Genomic DNA, 23644 nt, shown 5'->3' with positions numbered 1-23644 from the left:
TGTTAAGTCCTTAAAGTCATATTCTTTTATTGTCATGACTGTATTTGAAGCTATTTTTACTTTTGTATGATACCTGATTTATATGAAATATGGCTGAAGTAAACTAATCGGCCCAACTAGGGGGCTCTCTAACTGGTGGGGAGGTTGTTATATCTTTGCAGGTGGTCTCCTCTCTACAGGAGCTCACTCTGCAGGTGGGGGGAGAGATATAGGAGAGGTGGAGAATGAACTCAACCTGAGTGTCTATTGTCTTGTGTAGTTTGGGAGATGATTGGATGATGGGGTGGGTGCAGTTTTCTCTGGGGTGGAGTCGGGTGGGCACAGTCAGGTTAGTCGGGTCTCTACGTGTCAGTGAGTCTGCTGCACTCTCTCCAGGTCTGAGCTCAGCTCCTCATCATGTCGGACTCCAGAAGAACTGTGGACGATATCAGGCTCTTGTTTCAGTCCCGCAAAGGCTTCGATTCGCAGCAGATTACGGATTTTTACAACAGCTGGGCTGAGACGTACGAACAGGTGAGGAGAAAGAAAGGCCTCCTGGGCTGACTCTGTGTGAACCAATAAATAAATATCAAACGCGCTTTAACTGGTCTTTGGACTCAGTCTGGCAGTGAAGACCAGTTCTTACCGTTTCTTCTTTGTTTCTTCTCAAATAATCAGAATGTTTCCGCCCTGACCTCAAGCAAAAAAACACAAAACCCCGAAAACTTTCAGATTGGACCTGAGATTTTCTCCTGCTAACCCTAAACTCACAGGTGCAGCTAACGGAGTGAGCTGCTCTTCTTTTTCTTCGATAAACAAGATGAAATATTCACAGTTTATTCGTTTGACATTGAGTTGTAAGAGCAGATTATTTAATGCAGGGGCGATTCTAGGATCAGAGCTTTGGGGGTGCTGAGCACCCAGAGAGCTGCCCATCCAGGCAAGGTAAACTTTACTCATCACAATGAGACTTCTTCCCCGTCTCTGTCAGTCCCTGCATCCCTAAATGCCTCCAGTTGTCCCGAGTCCTCTCTGACTGCCTCCTTGGTGCATTTAAACCCCTGTTCCTCCCTGTCCTCATCGTCTGTTGTCTTCATCTCCATTATCAGTCATCATAATTTTACCCTCTCTGTGCAAGTCTGCAAATTTCTTTATTAAATCATAAGTTTCTTAAATTCATCAAGTCTCTCTGTGCCTGGGTCCTCGTCACAAAACATGACATCACTGTTTTGTACATTTGAACACAATTTAATCCCACATTTTTGAAAGAATAGCAAAACACTTTTTTGAAAAGTCTGTAACAAAGCCATCAAATCTGATCAAGGTTTAGAAAAGCCTGGGACTTCCAGTGTTAAGTTTTACCATACCTAAGTTATTAAAACACAAATGAAGTCATAAAAATGTTCATATAACCCTTGTTTGATGTTAAAACTCAACTTCCCCCCCTTTTTAACACATTCCCATGTGTCAATTCAACGGAGCTAGAAAATTAAAAGAAAAGGTTAGTGACCTCATATCTTAGAAAGTATCAGACTTTCTCCTATCCAGTGTCGTTGCTCCAGTCTTGTTATCCTGTGTTAGGGAATGAAATCAATTTAATTGTCATGTTAGATCTGTTCAACTCCGGGCTCCGCCCAGAGCCTGCGTCTTCACAATTGTCTACAAACAAAACCTGTATTAATATGAACTTCACTTCAACATGAACTTGTTGGCTACTTTTGAGACAGCAAAGGAACATTCTCTCCTTCTCGAGGACAGGCACTGACTCCCACTCATCTCCTCGAGTCAACTGTCCCTTATCCCTTATTAACTTGAGCACAACTCTATAATGAGCAACAAACTGCAATATGTATAAAGACAATCATGGTTACACCTGCAATGAAAGATCCTATGATTATTCTGACACCTGTGAATAGAAGATTAACATGAGGTTATAACAATCACTGTAATACAAATGTTAATGTAATGTCAATAGCTTCAATAAATGTTCAATGCAATGCTTGTTATATGATTCTGATGTAACAATAATGCTGATGCTAAAATAACAGTAAAACACCCCCTTTTTATCCCGTTTATAAACTTCACACATAAACATTTATAAATGCCTCTTTTCAATTTTATTTCCCCCTGTTTTTCCCTTACTGACCACAGCAGGGGCATCTATGTTTTGATTCAGCCATGAATCCAGCTCACCTGATTCATAACTGAGCCCCACCGGCACTGGCATCTGACAGGGTGGTGCTGCATATTCTTCCTTTAATGTCACTATTTTCAATCTGTTAATTAGAGTGTTTAAACATGAAGTAGACTACGTCCACAACAAGTCAATACAGCTGTAAATGTGGCCAATTATCAATCTATTACCAATCAATAACAAAAGATAGCTTTTATTTTATGCATGCTTTTAGTCAACCACTCACCCACAGGATCTCCAACCCCAGAAAATTCCTTCTCCTCATTTAATGAGTCTGTCTTCCTTCCATGCCCTGGTAACTGGTCCATCCAGAGCCATATCATCTTGAAATATACATACAACAAGCCAAACCACACCTTGGTCACACCAACCCTTTTCCGCCCTGAAGATGTCCAACGCCATCTTAGTCTGGACTGTCAAAGGTGACTTTAACGCTGATTGTTCCGACAATCCATTTTATAACATTTCCTGGTCAGATTAGCCAATCCCTGCACATTGGAATAAACATAATCAACATTGTTGAATTCTCCCAGTTCTTTGAATCTTTGGGCTGAAGGAAGGACACTTACTCGGTGTATAAATGCTCAATCAACAATCCTTTATTTCCATACACTTTTCACACAATGAGCATAAAAACCATCATGATGGGGAGAGATGCAGAGAGGGTCACAGCAAGTCTCAAAATGGTGATGTGTTACACAGCTTTTTATACTTTCCACTGGCCCCCACCTGGTCGTAAACCTAAACATTCACACTCTCTTATCTGTCATGGCGCCTAAGTTATGACCTCGGGCTCCCTGTCTTTCTACCTCCTACAAGAGTGGGGGCACAGAATGTGGTCTGTTTCTGCTATTATCGGCACAAGGTCCTTTGCACACAACATTCTCAGAAATGATTTAAGCAGTCTGACATGACAAGAAAACAGTGTAAAACATTCACAGCAGATAAATGGTGGCGCCCACTTGTCTAACAGAACCCAAAGGATGGTCACATTCTTTTAATCCCCAGAGATATAAATGGTAAATGGCCTGTATTTGTATAGCGCTTTTACTAGTCCCGCCTAGGGACCCCAAAGCGCTTTTACACGTCCAGTCATCCACCCATTCACTCTCACATTCACACACTGGTGGAGGCAAGCTACAGTTGTAGCCACAGCTGCCCTGGGGCAGACTGACAGAAGCGAGGCTGCCATATCGCACCATCGGCCCTTCTGGCCAACACCAGTAGGCGGTAGGTGAAGTGTCTTGCCCAAGGACACAACGACCGAGACTGTCCGAGCCGCGGCTCGAACCGGCAACCTTCCGATTACAAGGTGAACTCCCAACTCTTGAGCCACGATCGCCCACGATCGATATACTTGAACTTTTGTCTATCCTACTAACAAAATATACTGAGACATTTGGTCTAATCATACTATAAGAATATACTGCAAAGGGGGTCATATTCTTTAACCTAAAAATATAAGGAAACTAAGTTACATATTTTGCACACATCCTAGACTAAGGAATATATTTATGTTCTACAGCTGTTTAACATAATTCATCTACCTTGACTATGGGTATAAGATAACCTAATTTAAAATACTGATTTCACAATCCCCCTTTGATCTCTCTTTAGAGAGATCACTTACAACATACATTCTAGGGTGGAAAAGTGGTGTCAACTCTTTCCCAGTCTCCTAGTATTTGTGCTTCACACAAAAACACAATTCCATCGCTGGATTTCCTCTGCGCTGTCACTTTTGGAGCTTGGCACGCTCTCTCCATCCCTCGAGTTGTCACACGTCCAACGCTGCTGAAGATTTAAGGCAGAGCACGTCGTACACCTTAGTTGTCTTCCTCAATGTCAACGATGAATCTCTAATTTTATTTAAAATCTTGCTGTGGGAAGTCTCCTCTCAATCTCCTGGAAGCTCAGTAGCACAGCTCTCTGTGTGATGTCTGCTGTGCTGAAGATGATCTCTGATCCTCCTGAAGCCTCTCTCCTGGCCTCAGCTCCCATCTTGTGGACGATCCTCTCAGCCACTCCTTCTCGTCATGGCACTTCACGACATCTACAGATTAAAAAAATAACACTCCTCTCCCCACATGGCTTCCACCATGTGTCAACTCCTCAATGAGACATGTACAAGAATGTTGCACATTCTCTTTAAAACAATCTCCAGGGTTTCCCACTTGGAGCAGCCATACTCCAACCTGTAACCCTGTGTAAAAACATTAATCAGCAGTTACATGTTCAGCTTATTTAATTCCCAGCTCCACCTGGAGCCTGTATCCTGGAAGACAAATCTGTTAAATCAAACTTCACATTTGCAACCAACTGTAGATCATAAGAGTGATAAAGTATTCAGCATAAAAGACAAGTATCATGTGCAGGTTTTCTCCAATCATTAAATCACTATTATTGCCATAATTTGTCCCAAATCCTGAATCATCCCAATTTATTCCACAATTTAATCTGTGACTTCCCTTAAACAATGTCACTCCACCCATTTTATCACTATGAGCTTATATTCAACTATTCCATAAACACTGCATCTTATTTGTTTCCTCATGTCACTTGTCTGTTTTCTGCTGAATCCTCTACATCCACTCTTAGAAAAAACCAACATTAGGAGCACGCATAGACAATCCTGGTGGTCAGGCGCAGGTCGATAGGTTCCAGAGATGCCGTAAAAGGCCATAAAATTAAGCCTGCTGTAAAAGCAATGACACTGGTTTCAACACAGGAAATTTCTCACATTATTCACATCGTCAAAGTAACCTTCAACATTTTCCCAACAACACAGTGTAACAGCATCATCAATCCTGTAGTAGAGAAACAAACATCAACCAATTGTTCTGTTATAAATCACATCATCAAATCACATGAAGAACTGTAATGCTGTAGAAAAGAGAATGCAAATGTTAGCGCTGCGCAGGTGTATACACACTTTCTCACAGTAATCTCTGTGAGCAACACAAGCCCATGAATAACACACCCCTGGTAGATTCACAAACATAGAAAGTGGCATTTAAAAGGTTAAATCATCACACAACCTCGAATGTTGCTGTCATCTTTCTGCTCCTGTAAAAAGAAACACATAAATTCATCCACCCTTTTGGCCTTTCTAGGTGGAGGTTAACTTTGAGTCGTGGTCAAGTCTTGTCAGCTTTTACCAGTCAGTCAGTTTGTTTTTATTTCCATTCATTCATTCATTCATTCATTCTTTGCTCATAGTGGAAACCATCGCCGCATTTGATTTCCACCCTCAGCAAAATGACGTCATTTCAAAAAGAAAAAGAAGAACTTTAGGTCGGATTACTTCGCTGAATCCTTTTTAGGCAGGGACTCTCATTTTCTAATTGTCCCAAATAAGTGGCTTTCTCCTGAGCCCATTTTAATGTGGAGAAAAATACTTTGCGACTGTTTTCAGTAAGAATGTTTTATAGCGCTTTAAAGTTCAATCTCTCAGGCCTGGATTAAAAAGCTGCTTTGTTAAATCAGGAACTCACAAAATACCAAAATATCACCACCGGTGGATCACTCCTCTCAGATGTTCTTATTTCAGTGCACTGTAACAAAAGCAAAAACAAATGTAACCAATAGAATACTCATATAATAACAAATACTGGGGCCCTTTAGAAACCTGTCCAAGCATAAAACCACCTTTCTCTCTCTTAGAGAAAGAAAACAATCCGAACCTCACTGACAAAATCAACCTAGTGTTAAGCAAAACCCAAAAATCAACCAAAACTTCACCAGAAAGTGATAGGTTACGAGGCAGGGTGCACCCCGAACGGGTCACCAGTCTATCACCTAGAAACAAACAACCATTTACACTTACATTCACAGATAATTTAGAATCATCAATTAACCTAGCTCTAACAGCTGCATGACTTTTCACTGTGGCAGGAAACCAGAATACCCAGAGAGAAACCACTGCAAACTAACCAGACTGTGGACTTGCACCCAGGACCTTCTTACTGTGGAGCAACAGCACTCACCAGCATGCCAACAATGTAGGAAATACAGGGAAGCTATAATTTCCTGTTTAATTTTGTACAGATCTTTAAAGCCTGAGGCAATCGTGTTAAATACACCTGGGATACTTACGTAAATCCAAGGGCTGGCCCCCTTTTCTCTTTTTTTAAATTTATTTTTTTAGTGTGTTCCTCCTTCAATTAAATCTCAATCACAAAAATGTGGTGCTCCGAAATAAGGCTCACACCGTTAATTCATCATTTTCACTCTGTACCACTGCTCCTTATCAGGCTGTGTGAAGCACAGTAAACAATTCAGTCGAGGCCTTGAGCCATAAACAGACATCACACACAGACATTGTTTTCATAACCAAACTGCTTTAGACCCTGTCCCCTAAATCTACACAAATGCCCTCTGGGTGACATGAAATGCATTTAACCAATAAACCATCAATGGCTTCTTGTTGTTGTAACAGATTCTGTATTTGGACGTTTGTGTGCAGCATTTTGCGTATCAGCATAGCATTTGTTAGTAAAGCATTCTTCATTGCAGCAGCGTGTGTGTATCACTCTTCATTGCACAAACATGTGTATGTGTGTGTGTGTGTGTGGATCACTTCTCAGTGAATTGAATCAGCATTTCGATTTGTGTGCGTGTGTGTGTGTCATTTCTCAGTCAATCAATGAGTGCATATGTGTTCGTATGTGTGTTTCTCTTAATTCTGAGCCAGTGTATGTAGATGTGTGTGTTTGTGTGTGTGTTTGTGTTCATCACTTTCCTGTTCTGATGTTCTGGGTAAACCAGGGCCTGAAGCGTGCTCTGGGGTCCTGCCTCCCCCTTTCCAGTCCGTTTGCATCCCTTGGTGCTGCTGCCCAAAGTTCTCTCCATACTGGTTCTGGCCCCAGTTGAGGCAGTCCTTTTCTCCAGTGTCCTGCATCTTCTCCTTGTCCAGCTCCTCCTGAGCCATGCTCAGTTTCTGCTCTGATGTCTTGAGCTCTTACTGAGGGCAGAAACCTCAGAGTCTTTTCCGTACACGTCAGACTGAAGTTTATTGATGTTTTCCTTGCTTTGCTCCACGGCCTTCTGCAGCTCTGCTGTTCGGCTCTTCTCAGAGGTCAGCTCCTGGCCGAGCCCCGACACCTGTGCCTTCAGCTTATGTTCTTCTGCTGCTTTTGTCCAATCTGAGGTGCCTCCTGACCTCAGTTACTCCTCATGTCTCTGGCACGCCCTTTTTGCTGCCCGATCATCCGTGTTGGTCCGTCACTGTCCTGCACAGTTTTAATGCAGAGTTGTTAAGGTCAGCATTCTTTTGCTCGGCCTCACTTTTCATCCGGGCTTAATAGGCGTCTCGTCACAGCTCTGTCAGCTGAAGCCGTCTGGAAATCTCCCCCGTGTAGTGAAACGGGCCTTGGATTTAACGCTCTCCGTCTCCGCTGCATGAGATCGTTTTCCTGCAGCACTGTTGACATTCTCAGGCTGTTGTTGTGGGTCCAGCTGCTGTAGCATTTGGTCAGGGTCACATCAAAGATGGTAGAAGGGAGAGCAAAGATAGTAGAGGGGAGAGCAGGAGTCCAGGTCAGCCTCGGCTTTCCGGGCCGACAAAGCAGCCTGTAATCAAGCATAAAGAGAAAAAACAAAAACAAAACAAAAACAGACGAACAGGAAAATGATGTTGTTTTGTCTGTGTTATTCAGAGAGGGGCCAGGCCTTCAGCCTTCTCCCCCCCTTTTTTTTGTTTTTTCTCACAATATAATCAAGTCATAACCCACCAAGTTGACAGGACAACACAGGTACACGTTAAAATTCTTAAGATCATGTTTAATAATTCAAAAAGGAATTTTATTTCATTCAGTAATCTCTTGTATTAATCAATCAGAAGAAAACATGTCACAATTCGACTCTTTTAACCACTAAATTTATTATTTCATCACTGGTTGTTCATACCAGTGTCTGTCTTTTTGAAGTCAAGTTGTTGTCCTGCAACCCAGAGAGTTTATTTGTTAGTAGTGGATAAACTTTATCATTTAACATCAGGTGTATGTTAAGTTTTGCTGCTTTAACCTTGCTGGAAAATCTTCACGTGTTCATGAATGTAAGCTGTTTCTTCATTGCGTGTGTGTGCGTTTGTGGGTGGGTTATTTTAATTTTTTCTCAAACAAGGCATTTCTCTAATTGTGTGTGTTTTTAATTTTGTTTCCCAAATTTTGATTTCCCACCTTAAATAACAGCATTCCATGTCTTCAGCCAGGAATTAGAGCTTGCTTGTGAGATTCAGGGACACATGGTGCCAAAAACAATTCAGTGAAAAACTTGCCTGAAAATTTCCAGTGATGGTAACCGATAACTGGAGGAGAAGATGTCCTTTAAGCTTCTTTTCAGGGTGGGGACAAAGTGAGAGGTCAAGCCGTAAAATTTTTAGCCACAGCTTGGCCTGTCTGTCATCCCAATTTTGTTAGTCTATCCTTTTGCTGCTGTACTCAGGTCTCCAGGTTGAGAGAAATCCACCTGTATTAAGAGACTAAAACATTCATTTACTATTTTTCTTAAAACATCCATTTGGTTCATCTGCCTAGATTTTACTCTCTCTCTCTTGGTGCATAGTTCACACAGTCAGGCAGTTGCCTTTTATGGGCATGCAGATTTCCGGTCACCGACACTCACCCCCAGCAGCCGCCAAGCCATCCCTCCTATATCAAAACCCAGCCAAACATCAAACATTCATCGCAGTCATTCAAAAACTGTATTTATAATATTATAATCAACAAAATCAGCGTTTTAATTACAGGCATGTATCATTGTTTGCAAATCATACTTATAAAACTCAATAACACGCTAAACAGGAAGTCCTCTGTGGGCTTCACAGCAGCCACCTCATTTGCATGTTCCCACACCGTCTAAACTAGCTCGCAGCACTGCAGCGCGCTGTCGTCACACACAGCCTCATTTCACACTCAACTCTCTATTATATTACAAAGACGTCGTATATTTACAATCACTCCTTCTTCATCACACAACTCCTTACTCTCCTTTGCCACAGCAGCAACCTCTAATTTTTCTCTGGCGCACTCCCAGGTCGCATGACCTGCAGCGCCCTCAGCAACTCCTCTCTCTGCTTCTCAAAATTTTCCACTCCTCCAGCACACCCCCTTTTCTATGTTAGACTTAGAACCCAACATTTTCACACCACTACGCACCTTTAAATCCTCCAAATGATTTCACAGTTTGCAACAATTCACGACACAGCCTCTTGCCGCAATTTCTGCACAACACAAACACTTTTAGACACAAATTAATCTGTTGGCCTCCTGTCGCAATTTCTGCACCACACAAACACTTTTAGACACGAATTATTCTGTTACTTTAATTGACTCCCGTACTTCTGACGAGACGCCGACTCTAACGGCGCTTTCACACAAACTACACACCTCCGACTCTCTTCCTCTCTCTTTTTTTTTTTTTTTTTTACACCACAGAGTAATACACCCAATTCAGCCCGTCTATCTCTATGTGGCTCCAAATACCCTCTTTATTTAATTTAACACTCATCAGGGGACAGGCAAACAACAATTTCAACCACTGAAACGAGGAATACAACCTTTTTCAACCTTTTAACCTTATTTAACCTTATTTCTCTGACTATTCTTAGAACTCAACCTTTGTTCGCAAAATGTGTCTTGCTCTATGTTCTCATCCAGAATAAAACGTAAACCCGTGATTACACAACCGTTTTCAGTATTATTCTGTGGCTATGCGGGAGTCCTCAGTTCCCAAGTCACCACCTCGGCTAACCAGACGCCGCTGGACCTGACTGCGCGTCCACAGGCAGGGGGGTTGCCACACCATGAACAAAACCAATTTCCACAGGTCCACTAGGCATCAACCTTTGATCCTAAAATGTGTCTTTGCTCTAATGTCCTCCCATTCACACATCAACCGTCACTGTCACCGTGTTTATATTTCACACAGAAACACAGCAATTGCGTCTCACCAGCAGAAACACACACAGAAACCTCTGAGCTCACCTTTGAAAATGCAAGCGCACCATAAGCCAGACTCTATTTCACCTCTATTTCATATTCTACACTTTGGCCGCGTTTTGGAAGCTTTTCCCCATTTCTTGCAACAGAAGCCAGTCATAGACAAAATTAATTATGTAGGGTAAAAGTGGGCTGCACTCTAGTCTCAACGTAGAATATGATTAGTATCTTGCTAGAGCCAGTTCCTATAACACACTGGATTTCTAGTCTCAACGTAGAATATTATTAGTATCTTGCTAGAAAATTCCTATAACACTTGAATTCAGCCTCAACTTATGTTGTTAGTATCTTGCGCCGAAAACCAGACACCGACAATTTAATGTGAAAATACGTGTAACTCAGCGAACAGATTAATTTGGAAAGCCCAATATGCACATTTGGTATTTATAATACAACAGGCTGTGCTTACCTTTTTATGTTTGGACCGTCCTCTGTTTGCCTCGCCCCACGATCTCACCACAGGCCAAATCTGCCCCTCCTCAGCACACCAAAGATCCGGGTCACCGGCACCAAGTTGTTGAATTCTCCCAGTTCTTTGAATCTTTGGGCTGAAGGAAGGACACTTACTCGGTGTATAAATGCTCAATCAACAATCCTTTATTTCCATACACTTTTCACACAATGAGCATAAAAACCATCATGATGGGGAGAGATGCATGAGAGGGTCACAGCAAGTCTCAAAATGGTGATGTGTTACACAGCTTTTTATACTTTCCACTGGCCCCCACCTGGTCGTAAACCTAAACATTCACACTCTCTTATCTGTCATGGCGCCTAAGTTATGACCTCGGGCTCCCTGTCTTTCTACCTCCTACAAGAGTGGGGGCACAGAATGTGGTCTGTTTCTGCTATTATCGGCACAAGGTCCTTTGCACACAACATTCTCAGAAATGATTTAAGCAGTCTGACATGACAAGAAAACAGTGTAAAACATTCACAGCAGATAAATGGTGGCGCCCACTTGTCTAACAGAACCCAAAGGATGGTCACATTCTTTTAATCCCCAGAGATATACTTGAACTTTTGTCTATCCTACTAACAAAATATACTGAGACATTTGGTCTAATCATACTATAAGAATATACTGCGAAGGGGTCATGTTCTTTAACCTAAAAATATAAGGAAACTAAGTTACATATTTTGCACACATCCTAGACTAAGGAATACATTTATGTTCTACAGCTGTTTAACATAATTCATCTACCTTGACTATGGGTATAAGATAACCTAATTTAAAATACTGATTTCACAACATGATCAACATTTTTCCTACGTGTTATTTCACCATCTTATTGATTCCAATGCTCCATCCTTATGTGGTTTGCTACATTATGTTTATCTAGAACTCCACTCTGTCTCTAAATGTTTGAAGAATTTTTCATGTTTGGGGTCAAATTTTAAGAATTTGACCATACGTGAAATTAATGATGTTATCACCCCCATCGGGGCTTACCTTTCCCACTTCTGATGATATTCCTCCCTATTCTTTGCAAGTACCCCCTTTTGGTGGCAAGAAACTGTTGGTGTGGTCAAGTGGGTGCTGTAAAAACAAAAGCTCAGGACAGAACAGTTATCAGTCATGTACTTCATACAAAATTAGCATATAATGAATTCCATATTGATCCTCTGAGTGTAATAGTACATTTTAATTTTAATTTATCAAAGCTAAACACAATAATTTTTCTTTATTTTGCTCTTGTTCTTGTGCAGCACCACATCTCAGCTCATGCCCCTGTCGGTTCTATCCTACTTTTCTAAATTATTGACTATTTCAATGGAGAACCTAAATGACGTGGACCAGTGTTTGTCATTACATATCTCTATTTTGAATGTGACAAGTCTATCATTCCCCTGTTATTCATAGACATCAATAGAGTTTTTTTGGCTTTTTTCTTTCCTCTATAAAAGTTAATTGACTTTTTACAGTGGCCTGCTATGGTTAATAATAACATGTTCCGTCATGAATGAAATCAAAGCTTTTCTTCACTTTAGCATTTAACATTCCCAACAATATAATGTGATACATTAATCGAAACACAGCTAATAAAACACAATTTTCTTAATGCAAACATCAGTAACTCAAAATTAGCAACCAAAGGGTTAAGTCTGCAGTTCACACTCATGTGAAGCTACAGCCTCCCCCTTGAGTCTCTGTCATCCTTCTGTTCCTGCAAAAACAAAACAAAGCAAGACAAAACATCCACCCTTCTTTTACAGGCTGGGTGAATTGTTTGTGGACATTTACTAATCCTAAAGTCGGTACCGTTTTTGTCTCAGTGTCAAGTCAGTTAAAACTTTTAGTCGTCAGTCCATCACAGTCCAGTCACATGCATACATTCACACACATTCATACCAGATATTGCTGATAATGGAGTCTCACACGCAACCTATTCGAGCCTCCATCACCAGCAAGATGACGTCATCATTTTAAAGGAAAACAGTTCCTTGTTTTTTTTGGACTGGATTGACTCGTTGCAATCCTTTTAGGCTCAGGACTTCTCATGTGATCAATGTCCCATATAAGTGAATTTCTCCCAAGCCCATTATAAACATGGAGAAAAATACTTTGCGACTGTTTTCAGTAAGAATATTTTATAGCGCTTTAAAGTTCAATCTCTCAGGCCTGGATTAAAGAGCTGATTTGTTAAATCAGGAACTCACAAAATACCAAAATATCACCACCGGTGGATCACTCCTCTCAGATGTTCTTATTTCAGTGCACTGTAACAAAAGCAAAAACAAACGTAACCAATAAAATACTCATATAATAACAAATACTGGGGCCCGTTGCAAACATGTCCAAGCATAAAACCATCTTTCTCTCTCTTAGAGAATGCATACATAAATACATGCCAACACTCACGTTTTTTCCGGGGAATCCCGAATTTCAGTGCCCCTCCCGAAAATCTCCTGGGGCAACCATTCTCCCCAATTTCTCCCGATCTTCCACCCGGACAACAAAACTGAAAACCATATCCCAGACTGGCCCAGCCAATTCCAGTTTCCAACAATGGCTACTATTACTGCAGCTACTTAGTTTTAATATTACTCTTATTACTCTTTCTGGGTCGCAAAATAAACTTTTAACACATTTTCAGGCGAGAATGTAGCTGTGTAAACGTCAAATAACTTAAACATGTTATTGTTTGGCCTTTTTCAGTGCTTTAGTTGTGTTTTATTTGTTGGTGAGTAAATCGTTTTGGCTGAGATTGAAGTTATTAGATTAAATTAGATTAAATAAAACTTTATTAATCCCTCGGGAGGATTCCTCCGGGTTCTCACACAGCTGAATAAACTGCTGTGTGTAGAAATGTTTAGCTTATTTTAGAGTTTAGAAATGTGTTAACATCTAGAATCTAGAATTATTGTAGAGACATTGACACTGCCCTCAATGTAATAAAGGCCTGATGGTGTCCTGAATTTAGGAGCAGAGTATAGGAGACCCTCCCCAGTTGAACTGTGAAAGTAAAACAGAGAGGAGTTAATCCTGAGAGGAAATTCCCCAGAGAATGTTTGGGTGGGGGTCTCAACATTTGACCTGGATAATTGTGGTCTGGAAGGGAAATGGGTTTTTTATGACCTCTAGGGAGTCACCTACACCCACAGTGTTTTAACTGTCACGCACACTCACTTACGTGCACACACATACACACAGGTATGCGTACACAGTCACGCACGAGCACTCACATAGACACAGAGTTTGCAGCACACCGTAGGGGGTTTTTATGATGGGGACGCCTCTATAAAGCTGGCTGTAACTAACAAAGGGGTGAAGATTTTGCAGAGGGACACACCGGCCTCGTCTTCCCTTCTAGAAGTGCATGCTTAAATGAAGATGAATAAAGATAAATAAAAGTTTTGTGAAAATGACTACTGAGTTCCGGTGCCGTCTCTGGAAGTTTCGACGAATAAAAGAACAGGGGTAAAACTGATTTCGTAACATGTGTGAGAACAGCAGTTTATTCGACCATCTACGCCAGCGTCTGGTTATATTTTAAACAGCAAGGAGCAGACAGCAGGTGACGTAAGTCTGAAGGCTAGACTGTCCAGCAGTAGTTCATGTTTAGAATAAAACATCCCAGCTCACTGATCTGATAGAGGGCAGTAGTGCATAATGTTGCTGAGAAATCTTTTACTTTGTGGTAATCTTAGATGAGTAGTTTTATGGACAAAACCCAGCAGGTCATTCAGTGTTCCCTTAGTGCTAATGTATAACAGATGTTGGTGTACTATAACTGAAGTAATGTTGTTAAGTCCTTAAAGTCATATTCTTTTATTGTCATGACTGTATTTGAAGCTATTTTTACTTTTTGTATGATACCTGATTTATATGAAATATGGCTGAAGTCTAAAATACTTAGTCAGTCATTTGTTTAATAGTAATTTAACATTATATAATTCACATATGAAACTATGAATTGTAATCAGAATCAGAATACTTTATTGATCCCTGGGGGAAATTATTATTTTTTGTTACAGTGCTCCATTATAAACCAACATTAACAAGACAGACAATACGCTAACTAAGAATAATACAATAGTAATTTTAAATGTTTTAAAAGCAGGTAGAATAGCATATGTAGGCAAGTATATTTCTCCTTATATCAAGAAGCAAAGACAAAAAGGAAAAAAAAAAGAAACAGGGCAGGGTTCGGTGGTTGAATCATCCGTCCCCACCAATGCCACAACCAAATCTACGCCCTTGGTAAGCGCATCTTATTTCTCTCTGAAAACAGTGTGGCAGTTTAAATCAGAGGGCACATGGTGCGTTACAAAGCCCCGACGACGGAGGATCGATCCAGAGGAGAGTTTCATTATTACAGAAGATTGGGCCGTTGAAACCTAAACTCTGTGTGGCGCAGCTGACCCGGTGAACACCGAACATTCACCATCAGATCTGGTTTAGTGGAGACACTCTGAGTGCCAAATGTAAACGTGTCATAGGATACGTGAGGGAGAGCGACATCTGTCCCACAGGAAAGAGGAAAGAAAGCAAGACAGGACACACTCAGGGAGGAGAGCAGCGCGTGAAAACTGATGAAGATGGTTATGATGTCACAGGAGGTCACAAGAAAAAAGCAAGCATTGCCGTAAAGAGGCTGCTCATGCTGGAAAACAATCGGAAATTCTGGAAATTCAAATAATTCTGTAAAGAAGAGTGAGCAGAGCTCCTCCGCAGACACGTGAAAGACTCGTTGCAGGATAACACAAACACTTGATTTCAGGTCTTGTCGCCAAGTGTGACACAACTTATTATTTATGGGACAATTATTGCAGGGAGATTTGGGAAGTTTTTCCCCTAATAAATGTCTAATGTTCACATTTGTTTGATCTGAAACATGTGGGTGTGACAAAAACAGCACTGGACAGCCTAAATCCCAACAGCCAATAAGAATACTTTGTTTTTTCCGCTGCTTTATGTTGACAGGATTCAGAGACAATGGAGTACAGAGCACCACAGCTGGCCGTAGATTTTCTGAACGATCACTTCTGTGGAAATCGTGGAGACGCTCAGGTTCTCGATGTGGCCTGCGGATCTGGACTGGCTGCAAAACTGGTGAACCAATAACTGGAAAACTCTGGAAGCTGGCACCTTCCAATAACTGGAAGGAGCCGTCACTCTGAGCTGATTTGAGACCTATAGATGTTTAAAATGCTGATGTCACAAATGGGATTCAGGAAGTTTTACTGTGGTTAACATTTTTATGAATCACACGTGAGGACATGTTCAGATTGATCTAATTATGGAAAAACAACATTTTAATGAATCCCAAATCCGTTTTGTAAAATAGTAAATGCAAACATGAACTTACCGTCTTACATGTGATTCTTTTTGAAAGTGGGAAATTTCAGCAGTTATTCAAAATCTGTGAAATTCATCCTCAGACGAACATCTAGACTTTATGCAGGCTCAGAACTGATCGTCTTTTCTCTTTATTTAGATGTTTGACCTCGGCTTCAAACACTTTGTGGGAGTGGATGGTAGTAAGGGCATGCTGGAACAAGCTGCTAAGAGTGGCCTTTATCGGGAGCTCAAACTGGCCTTACTGGGAACAGACCCACTGCCTGCACAGACTGGTACATCACACTCACACTCTGAGCTAACAAAGCAGATAACCAGAGTCAACCATCCCTTTAACGTTAACTAGTAATGACTTCATGAACTTCTTCACAAATAAAATTTTTATCATCGGAGAAATTTTTTTTTACCAATAACCATCCCACAGATGTAATATTATCTACAGCTACTCTTAGTACCATTGATGTTAATTTAGACTCTTTTTCTCCAATCGATCTTTCTGAGTTAACTTCAATAATTACTTCCTCCAAACCATCAACGTGTCTTTTAGACCCCATTCCTACAAAACTGCTCAAAGAAGTCCTGCCATTAATTAATTCTTCGATCTTAAATATGATCAACCTATCTCTAATAATCATCTATGTACCACAGGCCTTCAAGGTGGCTGCAGTTAAACCTTTACTCAAAAAGCCATCTCTAGACCCAGCAGTCTTAGGTAATTATAGGCCAATCTCCAACCTTCCTTTATATCAAACATCCTTGAAAGAGTAGTTGTCAAACAGCTAACAGATCATCTGCAGAGGAATGGTTTATTTGAAGAGTTTCAGTCAGGTTTCAGAGTTCATCACAGCACAGAAACAGCTTTAGTGAAGGTTACAAATGATCTTCTTATGGCCTCTGACAGTGGACTCATCTCTGTGCTTGTCCTTCTTGACCTCAGTGCAGCGTTCGATACTGTCGACCATAATATCCTATTAGAGCGATTAGAACATGCTGTAGGTATTACAGGTACTGTGCTGCAGTGGTTTGTATCATATCTATCTAATAGACTCCAATTTGTGCATGTAAATGGAGAGTCCTCTTCACACACTGAGGTTAATTATGGAGTTCCACAGGGTTCAGTGCTAGGACCAATTCTGTTTACATTATACATGCTTCCCCTAGGCAGCATCATTAGAAGACATAGCATACATTTTCACTGCTATGCAGATGACACCCAGCTCTATCTGTCCATGAAGCCAGATAACACACACCAATTAGTTAAACTGCAGGAATGTCTTAAAGACATAAAGACCTGGATGGCCACTAACTTTCTGCTTCTTAACTCAGATAAAACTGAGGTTATTGTACTCGGCGCTGAAAAGCTTAGAAATATGGTATCTAAGCAGATTCTTACTCTGGATGGCATTACCTTGGCCTCCAGTAACACTGTGAGGAACCTTGGAGTCATTTTTGACCAGGATATGTCCTTCAACGCACATATTAAACAAATATGTAAGACTGCTTTCTTCCATTTGTGCACCATCTCTAAAGTTAGAAATATCCTGTCTCAGAGTGACGCTGAAAAACTAGTTCATGCATTTATTACTTCCAGGCTGGACTACTGTTATTCATTATTATCAGGAAGTCCTAAAAACTCCCTGAAAAGCCTTCAGCTAATCCAAAATGCTGCAGCAAGATTACTGACAGGGACTAGAAAGAGAGAGCATATTTCTCCTGTTTTGGCTTCCTGTTAAATCCAGAATTCAAAATCCTGCTCCTCACATACAAGGTCTTAAATAACCAGGCCCCATCTTATCTTAATGACCTTGTAGTACCATATCACCCTATTAGAGCACTTTGCTCTCGCTCTGCAGGCCTACTTGTTGTTCCTAGAGTATTTAAAAGTAGAATGGGAGGGAGAGCCTTCAGTTTTCAGGCCCCTCTTCTGTGGAACCAGCTTCCAGTTTGGATTCGGGAGACAGACACTATCTCTACTTTTAAGATTAGGCTTAAAACTTTCCTTTTTGCTAAAGCATATAGTTAGGGCTGGACCAGGTGACCCTGAATCCTCCCTTAGTTATGTTGCAATAGACGTAGGCTGCCGGGGATTCCCATGATGCATTGAGTTTTTCCTTTCCAGTCACCTTTCTCACTCACTATGTGTTAACAGACCTCTCTGCATTGAATCATATCTGTTATTAACCTCTCTTCCACAGCATGTCTTTATCCTGTCTTCCTTCTCTCACCCCAACCAATCACAGCAGATGGCCCCGCCCCTCCCTGAGCCTGGTTCTGCTGGAGGTTTCTTCCTGTTAAAAGGGAGTTTTTCCTTCCCACTGTCGCCAAAGTGCTGCTCACAGGGGGTCGTATGATTGTTGGGTTTTTCTCTGTATCTATGAAGCGCCTTGAGGCGACTTTTGTTGTGATTTGGCGCTATATAAATAAAATTGAATTGAATTGAATAACCCGACAGACACATTAGCACCACAGACAAGAAGACAGCACCGCCAGCTGATAGTAAAACAACCCAATTGAGAATAACAACACCTGAGGTTTTATAGAATATGGGGGACTGAAAGTGCCAAAATAAAAAAACTAAATAAATAAATAAGCAGAGATGGGCAGTAATGCGTTACTGTAATCCGATTACTTTTTTCAAGTAACGAGTAAAGTAAGGGATTACTATTGCAAAAACAGTAATTAGATTACCGTTACTTTCCCGTAGGAACGCTGCATTACTGCGTTACTAAAACCGTGATTTTTTGCGAGAATGTCTCATGACAGTGACGTAAGCGAGTGCGACATTCGTGACAACAGCTGTGTGCAGATCAACAATGGATCATATATCGAGTGCGGAGAGAGTATGAGCGAGCGGCGTTTAAAGAGTGGAAGTACTGACCTTACTTTGAGTTTGATTCCATAAAAAGTGACAAAAACATTAGTGTCCGTTGTGCGTGGGAAGAAAACTTCTTTTTACAGCGAAAAAAACCCTAAACTTCCGAGCAAGCACCGAGTAGCTACGACGTAATGGGAAACTCACAGAGAAACTCGCGGATTCTTCCACTGACCGCTGCGGCACACCTGCACCAGGGTAAACCTCCGCCTACCACACTCCTGCTTTACAGGTGAAAATAGAGCAACAGGACCGCTAGCCTTTGACTTTATTTATTTTCTGCTGTGTTTTACTTGAATCTATTTGAAAGACTGAGTGTAAACACACAAAAAATATTTTATTTTATGTGCTGGAATGTGCAGAAAATAGGTTTAAATGTTAAACTAATTTCTTCCAGTCAGAGAATGTTGCATATAATTAAATTTTTGCTTGATGCATAAAGTTAAAAGATTAAAACTAATAAAACAAGTTTTAAAAAGAGACTTTTCCATTTGATTACATTTTGTATGATTGATTATGCAGAAAAAGTAGAATTGGGCTGAAAGATCTATCGCTTTATCACCTATTCAGGTTGTAAATCCTGTTTTTAAAAAGTAACTAAGTAACTAAGTAATTAATTACTTTTGAAAATAAGTAATCAGTAAAGTAACGGGATTACTTTTTGGGGGAAGTAATCAGTAATTAGTTACTGATTACTTTTTTCAAGTAACTTGACCAACACTGTACATAAGTAATGAAATTGGTCATTAATAATTTAATTTTTTTTTTTTACTTTAAAAGATAGTTAATTACTTAACTATTAAGTATTTGATCATTCATTTGCTACAGCTCAACATGAATTTATTTTATCTGTCAACCCCACCCGTCAAAGTCAGGGGGCGGTGCTAATGCTGATGTAGTCAAAACTTTTGCTACCTATTTAATTTTATAAATATAAAAAATACTTTTATTGAGGATATTGATTAGTTAGATGCTATATTTATGTCAATAATGGTCTGAAACTGCAGCGCATCACGGATCAAAAACAGAAGAAAAAGGAGGGAAGACGAACAGTAAAAGCAAAAACAAGACATGAAAAAACCTCACAGAGTAAAACAGGAAACTATCCATGAGATGAAGATTAAAACTAAAAACACTTACAGAGGAACACAGGAGGCTTTACTGCAAAGACACGATAGAGGAAGGAACACGAGAACATTACACGAGAAAGAAGTGCAAAACAAAAGAGGAACCAAAACGTAGAAAAACCCACAACGTGACAATGCCAACTTTTCACCCCAAAACAACTAACTCCTCTAACTCCTCTGTAACTAACTCCTCTGTAACTAACAACTCTAAGTAACTCATTTTACTAACTCCTCTCCCTCATGGTCTGCTTCTGCTTTCAGGTGGGTTTGATGTGGTGATCATTACTGGTGCTTTACGTGATGATTTTGTGCCGGTCAGCGTTATCAGGGAGCTCTGCAAAGCTACTAAACCAGGTAACCAACCAACTTTCAAACAAACAAACTGATGTTAATCTGAGTGAGATATTTTTTTTCCATTTAATCTAAAACCATTTATCTGATGTGATGAACTCAGACTCTTCTTTAGCTTTCAATAATAACATAATCAATGCTGTGATGTGATTTTTAGAAGATGTCTTGATGCATCTCAATCATCCAGGTAATCATCTCAGCTGTTCCGATACTCCTGACACGTACGGGATCACTACAGGTTTTCACTTAGTCAGCGGTTGTCCTTCTCTCCTGGATCAGTTGGAGCTTTCTTTTGGCGCCTTCCCAGCTTTGACAAACGTCCAGCTGGGATAACCACATTTACTCACTGATGACACCCAGTTTATCCTCCAGTGGATGATGAGAGTCAGACCTTTAAGTACTGATCTGTATGCGTTGTTGATCAATAGAGATTGACAGACCACGTGACTTTCGCGCATTGCATGCCGGGAACTCGTGGCAAAACAATCCAAGTACCGCATCAAATGCAAGCATTTGCAGCACCGCAAAACGTTCATTCTTCAGTTCCAATAAATTCTTGGTTTTTCTTTGCCCCCCAAAAAGTTATGTACAAAACGAAGGAGAACAATGCCGGTCCGTACAAAGACAGACTTGATGAAAAGTCAAAGAAAAGATACGAGGAAAAAAATCAAAGGAGTGAAAGAGTTAGACCCTTACGAGCACACAGAGTGGACAAGAGACGTTAGCGTGCTGCCCAACTTTCACCACGCTCATATTTATAATTATACGTTCTTGGAGTGAGTGCATACACTCATGAAGTTTAGTAACTTCAGGTCACTGCAACAAGCCCAGGTACAGTTTACCGACGGATGGGTACAGAACCTTGAAATGCACCGTGTAGAACGAAAGACCATCGTACGTATCATAAGTTTACCAGTCTCACAAATCGTCTTCATAAATACACATTCGTTAACCGTTTATTAATAGGACCTTTGAGCTCAACGGTAATTAATTAGTAGTGGAAATAATTTCTGGTACGTATCACAGAAATGTAGCAGTGACAATAATATTGTATGCTGTAATCGTACTGGGCAATTAGTGATACAAAAAAAATGTTTTATCCTGTGAATAAAAGTATATGTTTTTGTCAATGTACCATGGTAATAACAGAAGCGAAACGCAATATTGTGTCAGGACAATTCACTATTTATGCACAATAAACAAAGGAGCATAGCGCAACCATTTCTGTTCAGCGCCAGACTTGCTTGTAACCTATATCACCAATTATGTTATGAAAAATGACGTATTAACTACAACAGAAGACTGACCTTTGTGGGAATGTTTGGAGCAGACTAACCTGTGAGCTGGATGTTCTGGGACGTTATATTCGGTCTTTGAATGGCTGCAATCCAGGCCATCCGTCGCCTCTTTCTTACTTGGAAACATGGCTCAAACAATTTCTCTTCAACGACGTAATCCAATAACAACCGATCTCTTTACCCGTCGGCTTTCTGTGGCTGTCATGCGACCGGCTATTGCAGTTAATAATACAACAGCTTCTTGACAGTTTTTGTGTTTCTTTTTATTGCTGTATAACTGATTTCAATTGAAAGCCTGCGTGCGCTAGTACCTCTTGCCACGAGTTCCCAGAATTCTTTGCGGTTTTACCCCTGAATGACGTCACATTTTCAATCTCTATGGTCATGAGAATTTACATAATCATAATGAAGGAACTGACCTCACAGCCCATTGTTCCTTCAGTGGGCTGGTTTCAGTCATTATGCAAATGTATGTTTATAAGTTTGGGGAAACCTGCAGTCAGCTGAGACTGAAGAAGTCACCTGGATGAGTGACGAAATGTTTCTCCCACGAAACGCTACGTCCAGATGAACAGAATAAACCTTTGGAGATCATATATATATATATATATATGATCTGGTTGTTGTTGGGTCTTCAAATGACAGTAAATGGGACCTCAGATGAATAAAAACACACAATATGTGACAGCACGTGGCAGAGGACTCAAGCTCTCCTGACGTTGGAGCACATCCTACAGTGTCCAGCAAACCTGAGCAAACTTTCTGTTTTTCAAAAAAACGAAAAAGGTCATAAATTGTTGTGGTTTTGTTGTTTTTTTTTCTCCTTCAGGGGGCTACGTCTGCATGTCCAGAGTGGACCCAAAGTCCGAGTCTGGAAACAAATACAAAACATCTATGGAGCGTGAACTGCAGCTGATGGAGGAGGAGGGCCTGTGGAGCCCTGTCGATACCAAAGAGATGCACAACTACATGATGGATGTTTATAATGATAAAAGCCAGGATGAGAACAGAGAGGAATTCCTCCAGGGAACCATGTACCTGTACAGGAAGTCTCTTAATAAGCTGTAAAATTAGGAGTGGAGCCAAAAATGTGAGCTTACATATTCGTCGAGCTTGTGCTGGCGTTAGCGTTAGAGTACAGGGTGCCTTGGATGGTTATTGTTGTTTGTTGGTGATGGTGACGTTATCTATGTAAACCTTTATTTCAGTGGTCAGCACATAAACAACAAAGCTCAAAGTTTACTGAGTTTTTATTTCTTCCACTCGATGTTTTGCTTATGTTTCACAATTCTTCAGTCGATTTCAGCTCACGAGTTTTTAATGTCTCTCTCTTACATTGTCTCTGGTCAACACTCAGCATTAGCACACTGTCACTATTTTTACCTTTAACAGGGCCCTTAAACATATCTGCTTCAAGAGCACAGCATCAAGTAGCAAAACCAGTAGAAACCAGAAGTAGCAGGAATTCAATTCAACTAAGTTTTATTTATACAGCACCAAATCACAATTACAGTTGTGTCAAGGTGTTGTATACTGTAAGCAAAATATTCCACAGAGGAAATGGAGAAACCCTATGAGCACTTTGGCGACAGTGGGAAGGAAAAACTCCCTTTTAACAGGAAGAAACCTCCGGCAGAACCAGGCTCAGGGAGGGGCGGGGCCATCTGCTGTGATTGGTTGGGGTGAGAGAAGGAAGACAGGATAAAGACATGCTGTGGAAGAGAGACAGAGGTTATTAACAGGTATGATTTAATGGAGAGAGGTCTGTTAACACATAGTGTTAACTATTAACAACTATTAAAGTTGATATCACTGAAAACAGGTACATACAAAAACCAAATAAGATTTTGTAACCATTAATAATCTGTTTTAAGCAGAAATAAATAACAAGTTAATGTTTCAACTCATTGTAGGATATTATCAGAATACTTTAATAATCCCTAAGGAAACTATGTGGGTTACATTTGCTACAAGACACTAACAGTAACAGGCTAAACTTATTTAAATAATACAATATGTT

The 23644-nt window shown here is 40.5% G+C and overlaps 1 protein-coding gene across 1 annotated transcript; it reads left to right on the top strand.

The window, feature by feature from the left end:
- Positions 1-353: 353 nt before the first annotated feature.
- LOC148100727 (methyltransferase-like protein 27) lies at positions 354-22861 on the top strand. The gene is made up of 5 exons (XM_087848551.1): positions 354-513; positions 15602-15730; positions 16116-16251; positions 20237-20329; positions 22454-22861. Exons 1-5 carry the CDS (start codon positions 397-399, stop codon positions 22690-22692), a joined length of 714 nt encoding a protein of 237 aa, XP_087704677.1. The 5' UTR covers positions 354-396; the 3' UTR covers positions 22693-22861.
- Positions 22862-23644: the final 783 nt, after the last annotated feature.

Source organism: Neolamprologus brichardi, chromosome 11 (assembly GCF_056152115.1).
Source record: "Neolamprologus brichardi isolate AB-2024 chromosome 11, ASM5615211v1, whole genome shotgun sequence".
Classification (NCBI taxonomy): domain Eukaryota; kingdom Metazoa; phylum Chordata; class Actinopteri; order Cichliformes; family Cichlidae; genus Neolamprologus; species Neolamprologus brichardi.
Note: the sequence above shows the minus strand (reverse complement) of the source record. Positions and strands in the feature narration are given on the sequence as shown.